The 22,288-nt window shown below is 36.9% G+C and overlaps 1 protein-coding gene across 8 annotated transcripts in view; it reads left to right on the top strand.

Annotated features, from left to right (window-relative positions):
- HEATR5A (HEAT repeat containing 5A) overlaps positions 1-22,288 on the top strand; it is a 126,498-nt gene that overhangs the window by 5,710 nt on the left and 98,500 nt on the right. For 5 of the 8 annotated variants that reach the window (XM_073348959.1, XM_073348957.1, XM_073348962.1 and 2 more), the window contains exons 2-9: positions 207-414; positions 4,536-4,768; positions 6,250-6,461; positions 8,613-8,721; positions 9,280-9,429; positions 10,005-10,176; positions 15,688-15,848; positions 21,582-21,837. In XM_073348959.1, coding sequence (XP_073205060.1) covers positions 4,643-4,768; positions 6,250-6,461; positions 8,613-8,721; positions 9,280-9,429; positions 10,005-10,176; positions 15,688-15,848; positions 21,582-21,837 — 1,186 coding nt within the window. In that variant the 5' untranslated portion in view covers positions 207-414; positions 4,536-4,642. Of the gene's footprint in view, positions 1-206; positions 415-4,535; positions 4,769-6,249; positions 6,462-8,612; positions 8,722-9,279; positions 9,430-10,004; positions 10,177-15,687; positions 15,849-21,581; positions 21,838-22,288 lie in introns of those variants that run through there. The other 3 variants (XM_073348960.1, XM_073348961.1, XM_073348963.1) reach the window with 2 other exon arrangements.

Below are 22,288 nucleotides of genomic sequence, written 5' to 3'. Positions count from 1 at the left end.
GTTCCCATTATTAATCAGTGATCACTCTTGGAATAGTGGACCATGATTAAAATCTCAATATTTGAGTATGGGAGGTTGGTAGGGATGTTTCATTTGTTTTGAGCAGAAAAAATAAAAACTATCTGTGGAAAAAAATCATAAAATTGCCATTGTTGCTTAGTAATTGAAAATTGCAGTTCATTAATGTCAATATCCTTGTTACACAGTCACATCTGGAGGAAGACAGTAATCAGTGGTAAATCTGGAGTGCTTATTTCGGCAAGGATGTGTTTACAGCACAAGTGGGTTTTCCACCACAGATGAAAGTCCAAAGCTGAGACTCATTATCTGCCCTTTCTTGAATTTTACCTTGTCTGTGGCTTAGTCTAACCCTGGAACGAATAATATTCAGATGTTCTTGTTCAGTTGCTAAAGGTAACTTCTCCAAATGTCTCTGACCCTGGTTTACCAATTCTTTTTTCTTTTGAAGAATATAAACAAGTAATGTATTTCACTTTGCTGATGTAAGATGTCGGGTTCTGGAATCTGACCTATTGTTGATTTTTTTTGGTGTTTTGATGCTGTAAACTCTGCACACTGAAATAATTGTGGAATTTATAAATCTGGTGCCCATTCACTAGGAACTTTTCTTCTGGGAATATGTTCTGACTCAGCCTTGCAAAATTCTACGTGCCAAGTTGACAAACAAAATGTCTTTCCATTAACATCTTTGCTATGGTAATGAATGGTGGGTGGGTATATTTTCTGCCTTGGTTAGTAAATCTTCATGACTCTGCAAGGATGTTGTAACTATAAAACGAACTTGACAGCTCATGGTAGAGAGAGCGTATTTAGAATGACGCTGTGATCTAGAGCTGTTTGGGAGATATATTTTGTGAGTTTTTGTTTTGTTTTTTAGCAACATTTTCTGATTGGATCTCCTGCTGACTTGATGTATTATTTATTTTTTTTAACTTACTAAAGATTCTTCTTTAGGATACCACAACTTTGAAATAGCTATCCTTAAAAGTGATATTTTAAAGAACACTTTTGTATTAAAAACAACTTAAGGAACCCCATTGACCAGAAGAGTTGAAAGGCTGTCTGCATGAATCCAGTTGCAAACCCAGGCCCTAAGTTGATAAATGTACATGGTTATTTAGGAGCAAATACAAGAGGACAGTAGACCTAACTCGTTAGGGGGACTCAGTTATTCTGTCTTTATTTACAGAATAACCAGCTTTTTTCCTTTGGCCTGCATGTGCCTTTTTTGTTTGAAGAATAAATATGCTTTCAAAGTGAATTGCATATGTAGCTTGTTTCATTTAATAAAATCTTCATTTTTTTTTTCTCAGTGGGTTTTTCCCAAAATTTTTAAATTCCAGGTTGAGCAAAATCACAACCTTGATATTCCCCCAACCTTAAGGAAATGCCATAAAAGTATACCTGTGTCATATGTGGACACACACTTGTATCCTTATATTATATGGGGTTGAGGTGTTTCTTCGTACATTTGGAAAGTGGGCTAGCACTTTTGAGCATGACTACAATAAAAATAATTAATAATATTAGGATCCAACTTTTCCTTACACCATATGTTGACATCCCACTGTGGAATGTCATTGCCCCATCCCTGATTTTTGTATCCATGCTCCTTTCTGACTCCAGCACCAGCATGTTGCAATAGACATTACATTTCTTCACTACTCTCCTTGCTTGGAAAGCCGTAGATCAGTACCCTCTTCTGATTTCTTTTTCATGTTAGTGGAGTTTCCAGAGGCTGTGAAGGTTCAGAATAAGTGGTAGGTTGTGGCAGGCACACTAGAGGTGTCTGTAGGAAGGGTGTCGTAGATACCCTAAGGTGAGGGGAACCTGCTCATAAATTCAGCCAAAAAAAAGTCTTGGAAGGCTCACAGGATGTATTGTTTTGGAAGCTTTGATTACGAAAGGAAAGCATTGGTGTCTAAAAAATGTGAAAAGTCTCCTACCCTCTTGGGTTTAAAACAGTATTCATTCATTCCAGTGTTAGAATTATCCTTGGGATAGCAGGAGTCTGGAAAGATCCACTCATCCTGATCTTTTGCGTCAAAGTCCACTATATTCTTCACAGATGCTTCAGAAACCTCTTAGTCATCTTTGCTAGTACCCTCTTTGTTGACTCATACGTCAGTTCCTCTTTGCTTTTATCATTAGCACATTAAACCAGTTTGAAGATTTTGAAATAATCATATGCATTTGTAATACTTCTTATATGTAGATGCGTATTTCTTTGTGTGTGGGTTTATTTTTGCAAGTCCCATGAAGAAATCAAAGAGCATATCCTTCTAGAATCATAGCCAGGATATTACTTTAGCTGTGGTCTCCCCCCCCTCCCCTTTTTGTGGGGGGTTAAAAACAATTGAAAAGTTGAATATAACATAAACAGAGAAAAGAGATTGTGTCATAAACTACTGTAGTGAAATTTATTAAATTTTAGGTGGAATACAAAGAAATAATGTGCAGATCATTTGAATGTTTTATGCAGGAGCTGTTCAGTGTTGTGATTTTTGGTAGGTGCTCTGAGATAGAAACCAGAAGTAACAGTCAGAACTTCTGAAGTTAGGTTTTTGTTGTTGTATTCCATGAGTAGAGCAGTATTTCTTGGTCTTCATGTGCTCTGGGTTTCATATTTTATTGCTGAGTAGTAGGGTTCTTGATATCCTTCATCCAAGCTGACTCGAAGGGGGAGAGACTGGATTTCCATTGCAGAGTGACGCTGCATTTGATAAGAAGTCCCAGGTAGAAGAATCTATTTTTTATTCCTTTGAAGAGATTTTTTTTCAAAATACATTTTATTAATATATTGTTTAATATATGAAAATAAGCTACCCTTTAGCTTAACTATTTTTTTGTATTTTTACAATTTTTTTATACATGGGAATCTTCTTTGACCATTTTGGGATGCCAGATTTTGCAAAGCAAAGGACGCTAGAAATTTGAATTTGAGATCTTTTTGGTTAGCAAAAAACTGCAGCTTGTAATCATCTTTTAAGATGACTTGGAATTGACTGTGGTAGGTGATTTACAAAAGCGTAGCTAGAAACATGCACTGGATGAGAATTAAGGAGATTGTACAAAGACTGTGTGTAGTATTTCCACACTATAACAAAGAAGAAACTTTGCCCAAATATGGAATGAAAAGTTTAATCCTCTAGCTCATGTAGGTTAGAGAAAAATGTAAAGTGGATACAATTAATTTATATGAATACTCTACTTACAGAGTAAGAATGCTAGCAAGCTGTGAAAGTACATGTAAATAAGCAATTTATATATATATATAGTTAGCCACTTAAATATTTATTTTGGCTGTGAGTTTCTAGTGTAGTACATTGTCAAGCTGCCTGGTATTTCAGGTATATTTCAAATAATAAATTATATATGACTAATTTCCTTAGGGAGTAAGAGGTGGGCAGAACGTGTTTGAGGGTAATAAAGATAACCTGCTGCTGTACATATGACAAGCTGAGCACTAAATTATTTAGCATTCCTTTGTGCTACCCATTTGCTGCTTGATATATCATTTTACAATACAGTATTGCTGCTGCATAGAAAGAAATGCATGTTCAGCAGTCTTAATGACCTCTGGAAAGGATCATTTGTTTTGGAGTTTAAGATATGACACTAGCATTTTACTGCAGGCTCAAAGAATATTTTTGTTTGCGATAGATACAAAATTTCTTACCAAATCCTATATTTTTGCTTATAAAACCTATGTGACATTCCTGTAGGATAACAAATACATATTTAGAATTGTTTTTTATTAAATTTGTTTTTAATTATGTTTGGAGGGTGGTTAGACCCAAAATGTAGTTTTTGAAGGACTGGTGCAGCAAAGAATCTGGATGCAAGTTGTATTGAATTCATTTCTTATTAATTAACTTGTAAAAATACATTTTTTTAAAAAAGACCATCTCAGAAGTTTCTTTAAGAATAAAATTAAGTCCCTATATATTATGGATAGATATATTAGTAGAGTAATGCACCAGGCCTTTATGTGAAATGGGGTTTATATCTAGCCAGGGCATAGATTAACATGAGCTTTAATCTCTGTTTTTATCCCATGATTTTTAGAGCCCGATCAGTGAACTTTACTATAGATTACAAAATTTGTCACAATTGGGCTTGAATGACCATCATTTTTCAGCAGATGCTCAGCAAGGTACCGGAATTTCAAAAGAGACTTGTAGGTGAACTGATAGCTTTGTGAGCAAGCTTACCTGGCATATTCTGTACTATATCTGTCTTTAATCAGCATGTTATATTAGGTTTCACAGTAGCAGCCGTGTTAGTCTGTATCTGCAAAAAGAACGGGAGTACTTGTGGCACCTTAGAGACTAACAAATTTATTTGAGTACTATCAGTCTGTCAGTTCCATGAGCATAAATATCAACAAGTGCAGCCAAATAAAATATTTAATAATATGTGTGTCCATGTGCATTGGTTACTCTTTTACTCTGAAAATTAGTGTTAATATCAGTAAGCTAAGATTGAAATGTGGTATGATTTCTCTTTTTTAGGAGTTCAGTCTTCTGATTCAGTCACTCGAGTTTGATGAGGCGAACCCTGATTAGCTACAGCTCTGAGTGTCTTAATCTGTAGTCTTTGAGGAGAGAGATTTCAAGGAATGGAGCTGGCTCACAGCTTACTGCTTAATGAAGAGGCATATAACCAGCTTGGTGAATTTCAGAAGGCAGAGTTCATTTTTGAATGGTTGAGATTTTTGGAAAAACTTTTACCAGTGACTAGCAGGGTAAGTATAATATAATTGGAAAGAAATAATATTCCTCAGAGAGAACTATTTTTCTCCATATCCCATACTCCTTATACTAGGTGTTCTATAGGTAGGGTTAATTTTAAAGATCTACTTGGATGATAATATTTTAGATCTTCTACGTGATGTTCTTACTGAACTTCAAGCAAACAAAACTTTTTAAAACATTGCAGAGAATTTATGTTCTCTTCCAGTAAAACAGCTCTTTGAATCTGGTGGAAAAAAATATTTCACAAGATTTCATATTTTACAGGTTTAAATGATCAGCCTTTTTGTATTCTTTGTATTTCTGTATATCTGTACTGTTGTGTTTTTTTTAATCAAAACAGTGTGAGAGCTGCTGCTTTTTTGTTTTATCTCCTGTATATACACAGAAAAAAAGTTGAATTAAAAGTCTGTTTAGTGGCCACGTGATAGAATAAATATTACTGCTGCTACTGTTTAGGCAGTAGATCAGTGGTGGTAACCCTTGAGCTGGAGAGCCTCTTCATCAATAAAAGTAGTTGGAGAAATAACTACAATATGATGTTGTGATTGTTGCTTCATGTCCTTGCAGGAGAATGTCAGCATATCATGGCATAATTATTTTGTGGCTCTCTGTAGCTCCATCTGACATATTTCCTCTCTGGTTCCCTTTTTCTTATTGAATGATGGAAGAGTTGGGGTGGGATCCTGCCAACTCTGGCTGCTAGACTTGTCTTGTGTGTGTTCGGTGAGATGGCAATGCCCGTATGATATATACTTTTTTGCTCTGTCTAAGATTAGACTAAAGATCTCTGACAGAAACATAGAACTTTGAGAGCTTTGTGCAGGGTCCCAAATGCGGCATGTGGCTCCAAAGCCAAAGGGTATACATCGCTGATCTAGCTTACTAGTAAATTGATCTAGATAGTAGTCACTTAGGAACTTGGGTAACTATGTTGGAAAATTGTAAAGTGTAAAATTGTAAAGTTACCATTTCTTACTCTTTTAAAGAGAGAATACACAAATTGATATTTCCTTTAACCTCAACACTGTAGTCTAATAGAGGAAAATATTTTCACTAAATTCTGATATTTTTAATAACTGTTAATGTTTTTTCCCAGTGTACATTTTCAATAGTTGTTTTTCTGGAAAGGTGCACTGTTTGTGTGTTCTCTTATGAATTATCTTATCTTTTTAAAGAGAGATGGTGAATGACACACACAACCAATAGGAAGAAATTACAGTTTTGTGTCAGAAGGATTCAGCTGCTCTGATGCTGTTGAAAATATTCCTGGGAATAATACTAGAGAAAAGTGTAGATGTAAGAATCTATAACTGGCTCACATATTTCAGACTGTCTGCCATTCAGTTGAAAAGCTGGGTAAAAAAATTGACTTTATACATTGAGAATGTCAAACTAGTTGAAACAAAGCAATCTGGGGAGAAGTTAAAGATAATCATGCTTTAGTTTAACTGGTTACGAACTTTATTTCCAGGCTGACGTAAGGGAAAAACAGAAGAAACTGGCTGAACAACTAATATCTCTGTTAAATAGTTCACCAGGCCCTCCTACCAGAAGGCTCATAGCCAAGAACCTAGCTATACTTTATAGTATTGGAGACGCTTTCTCTGTTTACCAGACAGTTGACAAATGCAATGAACTCATTCGGAGCAAAGATGATTCACCAAGTTATCTACCCACAAAACTGTAAGTAAAAATCCCCCCAAACCTAGTAATAAGAATAACTGTCTTTTTATATCACATCATGCTAACCTTCAAAGACTTCTGAGCATTAAAAATCAAGACTAAACTAACATGAACACTGAAAGCAAATTCAGATTACACTCCTGCATATCAGAAGCACAGCAATTTTATTTTTGATGTTTCATATGCTTCCTTTAGGATAGAATAGTGAATGATTTAGTTATTTTGTGATATAAAATATATAAAAGTTATATAAAATCCTCATTTCATTTTGTAACTTTTGATGTGCCACTTCAGTGTGATTTCTATCTTTGCCATTTTTGGATAAAAATCTCAGCTCTACTTTCTACATACAGTAGAAAGATCAGTAGTTCACTTTCTACTGACATCACCAGGTACAAGTTTTGGGGAGGAATTTGAGATGAAAGTCTTAAAACATACTGAAATGGAGGGGAAGATACATTAAAGGGACAAAAAACAGCACAGAATGAGAAGAAAATACCTATTAAGCATTCTAAATACTGTAGATTATATACTGTAAATTTGCTTGCAGTATAACAGTTTAAGAATGTCATGAGAAGTTGGTACTGTCTGGACTTAAGAGTATCAAATATAGAAAATAAAAGCCTGCAATTATGGGAGGGAAGCAGCCCTACCCTGGAGGCAGGCAAGGGAGCTTCATATACCCTGTACTCATGGCTCTTCTGGGTTGCAGCACTTGTGCACAGGTGGAGCTAGTATTTTTATTGCATATATTTGTATTCCATTGAGAAATTCTGCTAATAACAGTGAATTAGTAGGCAACACATTGCTAGAAACTTTTGATTCCTAGGGCCCATTTACATAACCTGTATTTATGTGAGTGATAGGGTAGTAAAATTACTTGTGTGAGTAAATATTGCAAATGGTGTCATTAAATTAAGACAGGTTTCAGAGTAGCAGCCATGTTAGTCTTATGCGTAAATAAATTGGTTAGTCTCTAAGGTGCCACAATTAAATTAAGACTTAGTTCTTAGGGAAATTTTTGTTAACTTCGTCCCTACAATTAAAATTTGAAAGGTATAGGTTTGTTCTTTCTTGACATTAGACTAATTAGAATAGTTTTTTCTTGCATCTGTCAAACAAGCATTCATACAGGACGATGTTACCACTGTACTTTTCATGCCCAGCCAAATCATGGACAAAATTTAAATCTAATCTGTCAGTCTGTAAATTGCTGTAATAAGTCAATCAAGCAATAATGAAGTGGCCTTTGAAGAAAGTGGAATCTTTTTGATGAGAAATGGGAATTTTTCATAATGTATTTTTGTCATTAGGGAATGACTGTTAATCTTAGTTTAAATGAAGAAAAGGAGTACTTGTGGCAACTTAGAGACTAATCAATTTATTTGAGCATAAGCTTTCATGAGCTACAGCTCACTTCAGCGGATGCATACTGTGGAAAGTGTAGAAGATCTTTTTATACACACAAAGCATAAAGCATTGTGTGTATAAAAAGATCTTCTACACTTTCCACGGTATGCATCCGATGAAGTGAGCTGTAGCTCACGAAAGCTTATGCTCAAATAAATTGGTTAGTCTCTAAGGTGCCACAAGTCCTCCTTTTCTTTTTGTGAATACAGACTAACATGGCTGTTACTCTGAAATCATTTTTTGAGTACTGTTTGTCTAGTCCTAATACTCAGCAAAAGTAAACACTGTTAAGTGCTAACTGCAATGCTTGAAAGTATGCAGTATATCAAGTCCGCTTATCACTTATTTCCCCCTGAAATAAACTAATTTTGGAGCGTGTGTTTTTTGGAGGGGGAAGTTGTTCATATTTTCATTTGGTTCTTTCTGTTCCCTCATCAAATACTTGAATAGGTTAGTACTTTGAATTCTGGTACTTGAGTATTTAATACCTTTGGTGCAGGTGTGTGTACCACACTTTTCAAAGACCCATTTTTTCTCTGATGAATTTCAGTAATTCATTTGTATTACAGGACATTTCTGGGAAGTTGTAACACCCAGTTGATTTTTTTTTTTTATTGTTAAAATTTTTTAGACTTGAATTTAAAAAAAAAAATTGAAATAGATCAGCTGATTACTTCAATCCCTCAGCCTCTCCTCTGTTGTTGCATTCATCTTCACAAGTTTGGATCTGCTTTGTTTTAGTGCTGCAGTGGTATGCTTGGGATATTTGTACAAAAAACTGGGGAGAATCTTGGGAAACAGCTTTACTGATACTGTTGGAAATGTGCTTAAAGCAGTGAAGAATGCAGAGGTAAGGAACCACAAGTTTAAAAGATGTTTGCAGATAAAATTAATAGGCTGTGATGACTCTTAGTAGTGTGAAGAACAATGGGACAAGGTGAATGGTATAAAAAAATCACAAAGTTGCTGTAGGTCATGCCATATAGAAACACCATCTGCAAATCCAAAAGAATTGTTAGAGAATTTATCTGTAATAATATCAATTGAGAAGGATGAATCACAATTATTGATAGTCCCCTTCATGAATGATCTTGATAAAATACAGTTTTGTATCGTTCATAAAACAGCTACTCAATTACACTTTTTATTTCAAAGCTCAGTTCATAAAACTATCTTGAATTTTAATATGTATGTTAATCATTTCCAGTAGAACTTAGAAGAATAGGTCTTTTCTTTTGGTTACAAAGGGGTAACAAATTACCTGCTTTAACTCACCTTATCATGAATAGAGCTCTAAAAATAAAAGTTCCAATATATTGCAAACATGTTTAAATAATCTTCATTTTCTTTTTTAGGGTTGTTAGTGTTGTAAAATAATATTTACATTTTCTTCCTTTTGTTTTATCAGTCTCAAGGTCGCTATGAGATCATGCTTAGTTTGCAAAATATATTGAGTGGCTTAGGAGCTGCTGCTACCCCATGTCACAGAGATATTTACAAAGCTGCACGATCGTGCTTAACAGATCGCTCTATGGCAGTTCGCTGTGCTGCTGCTAAGGTAAAGTGGCCCATTAACTAACTGTTTTTAGTAATTAATCTTCTTAAATATATCTGTTTTAAATAGATGATAAAGACAAATTAATTTTGCTGCCTAAAAACACGGAAAAGGTTTGCTTATAATACGCATAATTTTTAATTGCTAAAATGTAAATCTATTCTAAAAATGTGTTCCTAGCAAACAAAAAAAATGCTCCCCAAAAAGTAACTCTGGAATTTTAGCACCTAGCAACAATATTGGCGCCTAGTTTTGTTTTCTGTGTATCTGAAGTTATGCCAGGTAGGGTTATTACTTCCAAATGTGATTTAAGATGTTATCATATGTCTCCCAGAAATTGTTAAACTAAGAACAATGAGTAAGTTTAGATTACTTGCATTATCAGACATTGTCCTGGCAGTAAATATTCAGATCCCTTTAATGTCAAGAACTGTACATATTTTTATGGAATCCTCTTATCTTCTATGTGTTATCTTGCAAGCTAAAATGTGTATCAAATGCCTAAATGCTTTTACACAATATCAGAATATACATGGTGAATATATTTTTCTTTCCCCACTCCTCCCCTTTTTGTCTAGTGTCTTCTTGAACTTCAGAAGGAGGCAGTTTTTATGTGGAGCACAGATCTGGATAGCGTTGCAACCCTATGTTTTAAATCATTTGATGGTTCCAATTACGATGTGCGGATAGCAGTTTCAAAGCTTTTAGGCACAGTGTTGGCTAGAGCTGTGACATGTAAACAGGCAACAGGTAAAGCAGATGTTTTGTTTTTCAGTAAGAATTTAGCAAACTTATCTTAGTTCTGTAAGTCATATATAATCCATAAATAAAGGCTTAGATCAAAATGCAGACACCAGATACTTTGTTTAAACAAACTAATCATACCACTCTTTTGCTGCATTTTACAGCATTTTATAATGGTGATGTAGCCCTGTGTTTTTTAGTTGGATCATCTACTTTTGCAATAATAAACCCCACATTTGGGGGAAATTTACTTGGAAATACTATTTAGTTCCATATGCATATCTACTCCTCAGAGGGTGAAGGGATTTTCAGCTACGTGAAGGTGGAATGTGGCTTTGTAAGGGCACCAAGCCCCAGGATCTGTGGGGAAGTCTGGTTATATAACTCCATAGATTTTGGGACATCCGCTCAGAGTGCCTGTCCTTCAGACTCATTAGTAGCATGTTTCTCATATGAGCTGACAGTGACACCTGGCAACAACTGCATGTTCAACCTTTTTCGCTTCTTGAATGGTAAAAGTTCTAGAGAGTTACTGCTCCTCTGTGTAGTGTTTAACATTGGATTGATTTTTTTCATTGGTTTACCAGGGCACAACGTTGCCTAGAATGGCTTGTTGCTGTATCTTTTCCTTTTCAGCTAGCCATGCCACCTGAAATCAAACATAGTCCCAACTGTGTAGTTGACTGAGTTTTAGTCACACAGAACTCCTAGCTGTGTTCATGTGGAGACCCTCTTGCCCTCTGAGGAAAGACTAGGGATCATAGACATCTTCTCTTTCTTTTCCCCCACCCCCATCAATCCTTCAGTTTTACCAGTCAGATATGGGAGTACAGCTGAGGAGCACTCTTTTTGGGGAGCATGTCCATAGTATATAAGCTAAAGCAAGTCATTATGGTTTTCGTTGTTGCCCAGCCCATTAAATTTTATGTAACAATAATTGAATTAGTTTCCTTAAAACAAAAACTGTTTTCTTGACTTTTGAGGAATTTTAAATAGAGATGATATAAATGGAACCTGAAATTTTTTAGGGAGCATGTATCTGTTTCAGCTGAGTATGGACAAGCAGATTGTTGAATTAGCTCACTTAAGAGGCAGTTTCAGTGCCTTCACCTAGATTCCAAATGCACGATTCTGTAATCTGAGCGCTGAGTCACATAAGATGTTAAATAATATTCCTATAATAAAACATCCGCATAGTTAAAGCTTTATCAATTTATTCCAACAAATCCACATTTAAATCCTCAAAGTCTTTCCAGATGGAAGGTCTATGGGGAAAAGGCGATACAATTCATAGCTGGTATAGTATACAAGCAAACTAATCATCAGTCCCATCAGGTCAAGAGGTAGTTGTAGATCCTCATTCAGTTCTTCACGGTGTTCTGTGTTTTCCTTGGCATCCATCATATTGTTGAGTTGTTTTATTGTTGATAATGTGGTGTTAGAAGAATGAAAAATTTAAATTCATCCTATACTCACTGAATGTAACAGGATGGAGAGCTGAATCCATGAGCCCACACTCTGATCTACGCTCTTGACTTCAGAAAAGGCCTTAAGTGTCATGAGTTAGGGTAGGAATGTAGCCAGGGAAATCATGAGAGAACTTGATTTTAATTAAGACTAAATTAGAAGCTTTCAGTATTTTGAAACTGTGTGTGTGTGTGTTTTTATATATTCACTCTCCCTTCTCAACAAGCTTATTTATGGATTATTTGACTGCTAAATACCATGTTAAAGAGAACAACTGAGTTAGAATCATACAATCATAGAATATCGGGGTTGGAAGGGGCCTCAGGAGGTCATCCAGTCCAACCCCCTGCTCAAAGCAGGATCAGTCCCCAACTAAATCATCCCAGCCAGGGCTTTGTCAAGCCTGACCTTAAAAATACCTAAGGAAGGAGATTCCACCACCTCCCTAGGTAACTCATTCCAGTGTTTCACCACCCTCCTAGTGAAAAAGTTTTTCCTAATATCCAACCTAAACCTCCCCCACTGCAACTTGAGACCATTACTCCTTGTTCTGTCATTAGCTACCACTGAGAACAGTCTAGATCCATCCTCTTTGGAACCCCCTTTCAGGTAGTTGAAAGCAGTCATCAAATCCGCCCCCCATTCTTCTCTTCCGCAGACTAAACAATCCCAGTTCCCTCAGCCTCTCCTCATAAATCATGTGTTCCAGTTCCCTAATCGTTTTTGTTGCCCTCCGCTGGACTCTTTCCAGTTTTTCCACATCCTTCTTGTAGTGTGGAGCCCAAAACTGGACACAGTCGTCCAGATAAGGCCTCACAGAATCTTGAATAGAGGGGAACGATCACGTCCCTCGATCTGCTGGCAATGCCCCTACTTATACATCCCAAAATGCCATTGGCCTTCTTGGCAACCAGGGCACACTGACTCATATCCAGCTTCTCGTCCACTGTAACCCCTAGGTCCTTTTCTGCAGTACTGCTGCCGAGCCATTCGGTTCCTAGTCTGTAGCGGTGCATGGGATTCTTCTGTCCTAAGTGCAGGACTCTACACTTGTCCTTGTTGAACCTCATCAGATTTCTTTTGGCCTAATCCTCTAATTTGTCTAGGTCCCTCTGTATCCTATCCCTACCCTCCAGCATATCTACTTCTCCTCCCAGTTTAGTGTCATCTGCAAACTTGCTGAGGGTGCAGTCCATGCCATCCTCCAGATCATTTATGAAGATATTGAACAGAACCGGCCCGAGGACCAACCCTTGGGGCACTCCACTTGATACCGACTGCCAACAAGACATGGAGCCATTGATCACTACCCATTGAGCCCGACAATCTAGCCAGCTTTCTATCCACCTTATAGTCCATTCATCCAGCCCATACTTCTTTAACTTGCTGGCAAGAATACTGTGGGAGACCGTGTCAAAAGCTTTGCTAAAGTCAAGGAACAACACGTCCACCGCTTTCCCCTCATCCACAGAGCCAGTTGTCTCATCTTGGAAGGCAATTAGATTAGTCAGGTGTGACTTGCCCTTGGTGAATCCATGCTGACTGTTCCTGATTACTTTCCTCTTCTCTAAGTGCTTCAGAATTGATTCCTTGAGGACTTGCTCCATGATTTTTCCAGGGACTGAGGTGAGGCTGACTGGCCTGTAGTTGCCAGGATCTTCCTTCTTCCCTTTTTTAAAGATGGACACTAGATTAGCCTTTTTCCAGTCATCCGGGACTTCCCCCGATCGCCATGAGTTTTCAAAGGTAATGGCCAACGGCTCTGCAATCACATCCGCCAACTCCTTTAGCACTCTCGGATACAGCGCATCCGGCCCCATGGACTTGTGCTTGTCCAGCTTTTCTAAATAGTCCTGAACCACTTCTTTCTCCACAGAGGGCTGGTCACGTCCTCCCCATGCTGTGTTGCCCAATGCAGTAGTCTGGGAGCTGACCTTGTTCGTGAAGACAGGGGGAAAAAAAGCATTGAGTACATTAGCTTTTTCCACATTCTCTGTCACTAGATTGCCTCCCTCATTCAGTAAGCGACCCACACTTTCCTTGACTTTCTTCTTGTTGCTAACATACCTGAAGAAACCCTTCTTGTTACTCTTAACATCTCTTGCTAGCTGCAACTCCAGGTGTTATTTGGCCTTCCTGATTTCACTCCTGCATGCCCGAGCAATATTTTTATAGTTCTCCCTGGTGGTTTGTCCAATCTTCCACTTCTTGTAAGCTTCTTTTTTGTGTTTAAGATCAGCAAGGATTTCACTGTTAAGGCAAGCTGGTTGCCTGCCATATTTACTATTCTTTCTACACATCGGGATGGTTTGTCCCTGTAACCTCAATAAGGATTCTTTAAAATACAGCCAGCTCTCCTGGACTCCTTTCCCCCCTCATGTTATTCTCCCAGGGGATCCTGCCCATCAGTTCCCTGAGGGAATCAAAGTCTTCTTTTTCTGAAGTCCAGGGTCCATATTCTGCTGCTCTCCTTTCTTCCCTGTGTCAGGATCCTGAACTCGACCATCTCATGGTCACTGCCTCCCAGGTTCCCATCCACTTTAGCTTCCCCTACTAATTCTTCCCGGTTTGTGAGCAGCAGGTCAAGAAGAGCTCTGCCCCTAGTTGGTTCCTCCAGGAAATTGTCCCCTACACTTTCCAAAAACTTCTTGGATTGTCTGTGCACCGCTGTATTGCTCTCCCAGCAGATATCAGCGTGTTTGAAGTCTCCCATGAGAACCAGGGCCTGCAATCTAGTAACTTCTGTGAGTTGCCGGAAGAAAGCCTCGTCCACCTCATCCCCCTGGTTCGGTGGTCTATAGCAGACTCCCACCACGACATCACCCTTGTTGCTCACGCTTCTAAACTTAATCCAGAGACACTCAGGTTTTTCTGCAGTTTCATACTTGAGCTCTGAGCAGTCATACTGCTCCCTTAAAACAGTGCAACTTAATACAGTGCAACTCCCCCACCTTTTCTGCCCTGCCTGTCCTGCCTGTTAAAGAAAACTGCCATATTTTTTCAGTTTCAGAAAAATTACTGTCTTTTGTAATAGACATTATCTATAGAATGAATAAATTTGCCTTATTTTCTTCTTTACCCCTTATGGTCAGTGTGGTCATAACTGCCTAATCTTAGCACTTAAGGGATGGGTGCCTGAGAAAGATAGCAAAAAGAAAAGGAGTACTTGTGGTACTTTAGAGACTAACAAATTTATTTGAGCATAAGCTTTCGTGAGCTACAGCTCACTTCATTGGATGAGCTTTGTCAGAAATGTCAAGGTTAGTCACCTATTGCTTTCACTGTTAGTGTTTTCATTTTTAAGTTCAATATTATCTTAAGAATTTTAGGGTATTAAGTGTCTTATCAAGTATACGAGAGAGAGAGAATGAATTTTTGTGCTCTTGGCCTTACCACCTGTTTTGTCATGAAATTAAATCCCACAGTTCATCTGTCTCTCTCAGGGGGCCTGCTGTTTCACTTTTAGCATTAAATTTTTCTTTTGAATGACTATGAGAATTCTTCTAATGGAAGGAAAGATGTAGGAGAGATGTTAGATGACCGCTCTTGCAGCGTGGAATTGCCTAGCTGACGTGTTTAGCACACATGCCTCAAAGTGTATCTTTAATATAATCAGACACAGAACATGAACATATTCAATAATTCCCACGATCAGTAGTGACAAATTTAAGGTAAGGTGGTTTTGTTGTTTGCAGACCCTGATGCACTAAAATGTTAAGATCTTGATTTGATTAATATCTAAGAACAAGTGGTTTCTGCTGTGCTATTTTTAGAAAAATTGAGCAGCAAAATGTTTATTTTGAAGCAGTTCTGGATTTAGGATGGCAGTTACTTCCATGTATTTCTAGGTCATGTTCATCAAAAGGGCTTCGAATCCTCAGAGCTTTGATTCTGGTTCTGTTATGAAATTTTGCTTTAAATATTTGGATTTACTAATGTAGTTGGGAAAGATTAATTGGTATTCATCACAATTTTTTTTAAGATGCAAAGAAGTTGCAACTGCCCTTTACAGAGGTGTTTTTTTTTTTTTAAAAATACATTTATGCTTAGCATCCACCCGGCAAAATGTTCGCAAAATTTCTCTGGACGAAGCCATGGAACTACTAGGAACAGGCTTTCTGCGTGGGAGTTCTGGATTTCTCCGAGCCGGTGGGGATATACTGAAAGGAATCAGTTCTGTCAGCAGAGATATTAGAGTTGGCGTTACTCAGGTTTGCATTATATGTTGTTTCTCTAATATTGCTGTGCATGTTTTTAAAAAGCTGTTAGTTTTGTTGTTTTGTATACTTGTTTACTGTTTGTGACAATAAATATGAAATAAGATTTTAGTGTACCATAGTATGATCCATATCTTGATTTATACTGAAATTAATAGTACACAACAAAAATTACATGAATGTCGATAACTCATCTCCTAAGGCATCTCTATATTTTAGTTGAATTCCAAATGTAACCTTTTATTTACTATTTTTTGGAAATTGTTAGGAGTAAATTTGTATGGGTTAAAGCTACAAATAATATAACTTACTGAGTGTTCTGGAGTCCTTTCCTCTTAGTATAATTTTTATATTTAAAATTTGAGGAATACATTATTTTATGTTCTTGTGGCTTTTTAAAATTATTTTTTAAGAGTTTTAAATTGGAATCTGTCTCCTGATGTATAGTGAAATACGCATTCTCATAGTGCCAGTATTAGAGAACATTCAAAATGTTCTCTTGCTTTCTCTGTTAATTTGGCTCATACTCAGGTTGAAAAAGTGGTTCTGCTCTGAGAAGTGATTGTAAGAAAGGCAGCATCTTATTCATTACATCTGATCATTGTAGGTATACAGGGTCATTGCTGCTTGCTATAGTAACAGAAATAAGATTTTACTTTTCTACTACTTCTAGCTCTGCAGACCTAGTGCTGCTCAGAGGATGTGAGATGGATTGTATTCTTTCTTGTGCATCATAAACAGAATTATTTTCATACACCTATATTTGGTGATCCTTAATCAAGCAATACTCCCATTCCCTTTAATAAGAGGTTATTGGAGTTTTCTTCCTCTTATGAATAGTGTGGTCATAATTACCGGATCTTAGTACTTTAGTAATGTGTGCCTGAGAAAGATAGGTAGAGCTTTGTAAGAGACGTCAAGGTTTGTCACCTGTTGCTTTCCCTGTTACTGTTTTCATTTTTCAGTCAATATTCAATCAGTTATTCCCCTTAACTGCTGCTAAGAATGTCCTGTGGAATCTGAAAGACTACACTCTTTCCAAGCCTCCTACCCTTCTGAAGGGGGCCTGGATAGATGAATCCGTTTTCTACTCTCATCAGCTCAAAGACAGGACCTTTTTAATATTGTGTCACCTCCACTATGGGGGACACAGTTCAGAACATTGGCAGCTGAACTTCCTCTATCAAATCTCTTGTATGAGCGTCATAGAAAGGGGTTAATAAGCTATACGTTGTTGTATTGAGTCTAATCCCTTGATAGTCCTTCAGCATTTTGATGGCCAGGTTGTGGGTTGGGTTGTGCATTTAATGTCTACACACACATCACCCTTAGACCATATCAGTTAAGAGGAGATCCTTGGAAATTACGGGATCTTTGATAACCCTTAAACTCGTGAGAAATAAGGAGTGGGGAGTAGAATTCAGCGAGAAGTTGATCCCTATTGACAGTTTTTGTTACATGGCTCCGGGATGATCTACAGAGACATCAGCAAGAGGGATGGTGCTTCTGGTGGTAAATAGAAGATACAGGGGCCAGAGCATAAGGCGCACCATGTTAAAAGTATTCTTTTCAAATAATGACAAAATTAGTCTGTTGCACTGAAACTTGTTGAAAAAGCTTTTAAATTTAAAGTCTCGCACACTTCTTTAAAATGTGAAAGTAGTGAATCAAGCAAAGATCTGGTCTACTCACAGACTAGTACAGTTAAAGCAATACAATATTTTTGTGAAGATAAAACCTAAGTAATTCTGTATAAAACAGTGCTCATAAATTACAAAGTTGTTGAATAGTTGCATTTTACAACATGTAATAATAAAAGTATAGATTATAAATTATTGAAAATTGAAGCACTTCAGAGATAACTCCTAAAATACTGGGAAATATTTTGTATTCAAGAATATTTAGTATTTTTAGAGCACAAAGCAGTTTTTTGTGTACAGACAGTAAACTGTACTTTGACTTGCCAAGTAAATGTTCTTGGTAAATACAAAGCTCCTTACAAATTCAACACAATACATTTGCTAAGTGAGTTGAGTTCATCATATATAATTTAAAGTTTGAGGGGAGGTTGGAATACCTTGGGATGAATTTTGAGGGCTATTAAAGTTATTGTCTGACAGTGCTGCAATGTGTGTTTATATATCTGTCAACAGTAATTTAGGAAATTGTCAGTCATCTTACTACCACACTGCCTCTCCATATTATCTTAATCCTACAGTTCCCATATCTGTTCTGCTGTTCTTGTTGTCATAAAATATATATTCTGTTTTTGCCACAGTCCGGTGAAAACTTTCCTTAAGTTGTGGCATTCCCACTACATTATTGTTTTTTTTATCCTTCCCATAAAGTCTACCCCTATCTCTAACTTAATCTACATTAATACCCATGAAAAACTTTACGTGGTTTCTTTTGACTTTCATGTTTTTAGACATCTGGCATATGTATTGAAGCCATTTATAATATTTGTCTTGCCTTTCTAAAATTGAGGAAAATTCATCTTTACATTTAAATGTGACTGTTTTGTTTTACTAAACAAAGTGCTTTTAAGTGCCTCAAGGAATATATTTTTGATTGGCTGTGCAGCACTTACGACAAATTGAGTTGTGTGGCCAGTCCTCGACAGTAAGTACATTCAGTACAAAGTCCCTAGTCTTTAGTGCTTGTACTACAATAGCATCAGGGGATCACATTGGGATCAGGGCCCCGTAATACTCAGTGCTGTACAAACATAAAATAAGACAGTTCCTGCCTGAAAGAGCTTGAAGTTGAGAACTGACGTTATAAACGCATGGTGCTGATGTTTATTAAACACAGGTAGTATTTTTTTCTCCTGACACCCACATTTCAAGAGCCATATTTCAGTAGCATTAAATAAGCTTCTGAATCTGTGCCCAAAATTATGCCAAGAAGTTTGTGTGCAAAGTTTTGCAAGCCCAGACTTGTATTTTTATGTGCAAACAGAATGTAGACGTGTGTAAGCAAGTTTTGCATATGGATCTCTGTGTCCCTTGTTCAAAAATGTAACCCTGAAGATTTTAAATAACTCTTTTTAAATGTAAAAAGAACTTTAACAATTGAGACTTCACATCCAACATAGATTTAAGAAAACATTTGTGTTTTCTGGTTACCTAGAGGGTTATAACTCATAAATTCCAAATCCTGAACATTCAATTAAATTCTCCTGAATATGCACATCTGAATCATTCTGTTCAATCCCCATCAGCAAAAAAACTTTAAGAATAGATGCCCATACTCCAGTTTACTATAACTGCTGAACAGTAGATATTGAAACAATTTTAAATCATGATGATAAATTATCTGATATTTCGAATTAAAAGGTTAGGTGCTATGGTTTAGTGATTAGTATGTGGGATTAGGAATAGGGAGATGTGTTCTAATCAGAATCATAGAATATCAGGATTGGAAGGGACCTCAGGAGGTCATCTAGTCCAACCCCCTGCTCATACATACTAATAATTTATGAAAATAAAATTGTTGACTCTGCGCATTTTTTTACATTCAAAAGGAAAGGAAATATAGTAGATTTAAGTCAAAGTAGGTTGTTACAGTAAATATAGAAATTGTTTTCAATTCATCCCACTTGCCCTGTCGTTCCTCAAATAGTCTAGTTGTTATAATAATAGACAGTTAATTGCTCCATTTATCTCAATTTATTCTGGTTAACCACATTTCAGTAGTTGGTGTTTGTTTTTGCAAACATACTGATGAAATTGATTTCATCTGCCATTGTTTTACTACGGGACCTTGGACAAGTTCATTTAGTTACCCTATTCCTCAGTTTTCCCATCTCTAAAGTGGAGATAATACAATGGTGTGTTGTGAGACTTAATTAATATCTGCCAAGTGCTTTTAGATTGGAGGAAGAAAAGCAATATAGAGGTACAAACTAATATACTCTTTAGTTAGCGTTTTCCTTCTCTGCATCCTCAGGTAAAATGATGGGTGTCATAACTATAAAGGGAAGGGTAACCACCTTTCTGTATACAGTGATATAAAATCCCTCCTGGCCAGAGGCAAAATCCTTTCACCTGTAAAGGATTAAGAAGCTAAGGTAATCTCGCTGGCATCTGACCCAAAATAACCAATGAGGGGACAAGATACTTTCAAATCTGGAGGTGGGGGGAAAAAGGCTTTTGTCTGTCTGTGTGTATACCTTTGCCGGAACAAATCAAGGATGCAAGCCCTCCAACTCCTGTAAAGTTAGTAAGTAATCTAGCAAGAAAATGTGTTAGGTTTTCTTTAGTTTGGCTTGTAAATTTGCTGTGCTGGAGGGAATGTGTATTCCTGTTTTTGTGTCTTTTTGTAACATAAGGTTTTGCCTAGAGCGATTCTCTATGTTTTAAATCTGACTGCCTGTAAGATTATCTTCCATTCTGATCTTACAGAGTTGTTCTCATATCTTTTTTTGTTCTTCTAATAAAGTTCTGTTTTTTAAGAATCTGATTGGGTTTCTAGGATCCTAAAAAACGCAAGCTGGTCTGTGCTCAACTTGTTTATTCTCAAGCTTCCCCAGGAAAGGGGGTATAAGGGCTTGGGGGGATTGCTGCGGGAAGAGGAACTCCAAATGGTTCTTTTCCCTGTTCCTTTGTTAAAGCGCTTGGTGGTGGCAGCATACTGTTCAAGAACAAGGCAAAGTTTGTGCCTTGGGAAATGTTTTAACCTAAGCTGGTAAAAATAAGCTTAGGGGGTCTTTCATGAGGGTCCCCACATCTGTACCCTAGAGTTCAGAGTGGGGAGGGAACCTTGATAATGGGAAACCTGCATACTGACGAACTGTAGTACTTAACAAATTACAACATAGAAAGGAAGTTGTTATAATCAGACATGAGGCAAAATATGCATGGGTTATTGCTATTTTTATAGTGAACGTTGTTCATTGCATTCATATATATACTCACATTTTTATGTGCTCGCTTTTCATGGTGATGGCAAATATGTGCATATAAAACATACAGTTGTTAACCATTTGTAAAGAACTCTATTATGCAGCAAGATAAATGATTTTGTGGTGATTAGATTTGTAAAGTGGCTCTGCATTCTTTCTTTTGGTTGTTTGTGACATCTGTAGCCTTTGTATGAGTCCTCTGTTGCAAGACAAACAACTAAAATTCATTAAAATGAAGAGCTGTGCCTTATGTCTGCAAATATTCCCTAAATCTAGGCCAGCAAAAACAAAATTCTCTTAGGGATATGGGTTATAGTTTTGTAACATCGTGGTTCTTAAAATGCATTCATACATTAAATTTGGGCTCCATGTGCAGAATTTTAAATAGCTGAAAGCTGTTGTTCAGGGAGGTCAAACACAATGTTTTACATAACAAGTGCCTGTTCAGGGTAAACTGGCACTTCTTACACACTGAAATGAAATAAAATAGACAAGCATCTTGAATTAACTTGCAGTTAGACCAGATTCAGTGCTGCTGGTACAGTGTTAATTGAAAGTAATTTTTAAATACTACTGCCTAAATTGACAGATAAAATGTCCTACATCAGAAAGGCAAAAGAACTTCCAACTCAGTTAAAACTGAGAACATACACAAAATTGTCCTATGAAGGAAATTAAATATGGTTTCTGTAGAGAATGTGGTATCCTTGTTTTTGATATAGTGCGGGGTGATATTAAGCATTTACATGTCTCTGTAAATGTAAATGGCAATTTTCCAGATGACTTTATTCTAAATATTACTTCCTTCAAATCTTTTTCAGGCATATGTGGTATTTGTCTCTACATTAGGAGGACAGTGGCTTGAAAGGAATTTCTCTTCCTTACTTTCCCATATTTTAGATCTAGTGTCTCAGTCTCACCCTAAAGCTATTCAGACTCAAATGGATGCTATCTGCTGTCGCCGTTGTATTTCATTTATCCTTCGAGCTACAGTGGGAGGTCTTCTTGGAGAAAAAGCTCAAATTGCAGCTGCCAAAGAGATTTGTCAAGCCATCTGGAAGCTGAAGAAAGTTGTGGGTATGGGACTAACAAGATTATCTGTTTGTGGGGGAGGCTGGTTTTTTAAACCAGTGCTAAAATGATTGTTTGCCTACCCTAATTCTGAAGATTCTGCAGAAATAGAACTTCTACTTCTGGTATATTACCATAATAATGTAGAGAAAAGTTTCTGGTTTTTTTTTTCAGGTTGTTTTATTGATTAAAAATAAATAAAAAAAACTTCTTACACTTGTCACATAGCAGAATTATTTTTAACAGTAAAACACAGATAACAGAATAGATCAAATACATTTAAACTGTAATTGATACAAATGGGGCCAGATTCTCTCTCCCTGCTCCAGCCATTTCATACTACTCAGGTGGTGCAAAATGGCAGAACCTGGCCCAACCAGCCATCTGCAAATTCCCTGGGTGTAAGGCAGATTTTTAGATGGCATAACATTCTGTGCCTGGCTCCTATGCCAACTAC

Source organism: Lepidochelys kempii, chromosome 6 (genome assembly GCF_965140265.1).
Source record: "Lepidochelys kempii isolate rLepKem1 chromosome 6, rLepKem1.hap2, whole genome shotgun sequence".
Lineage (NCBI taxonomy): Eukaryota > Metazoa > Chordata > Testudines > Cheloniidae > Lepidochelys > Lepidochelys kempii.
Note: the sequence above shows the minus strand (reverse complement) of the source record. Positions and strands in the feature narration are given on the sequence as shown.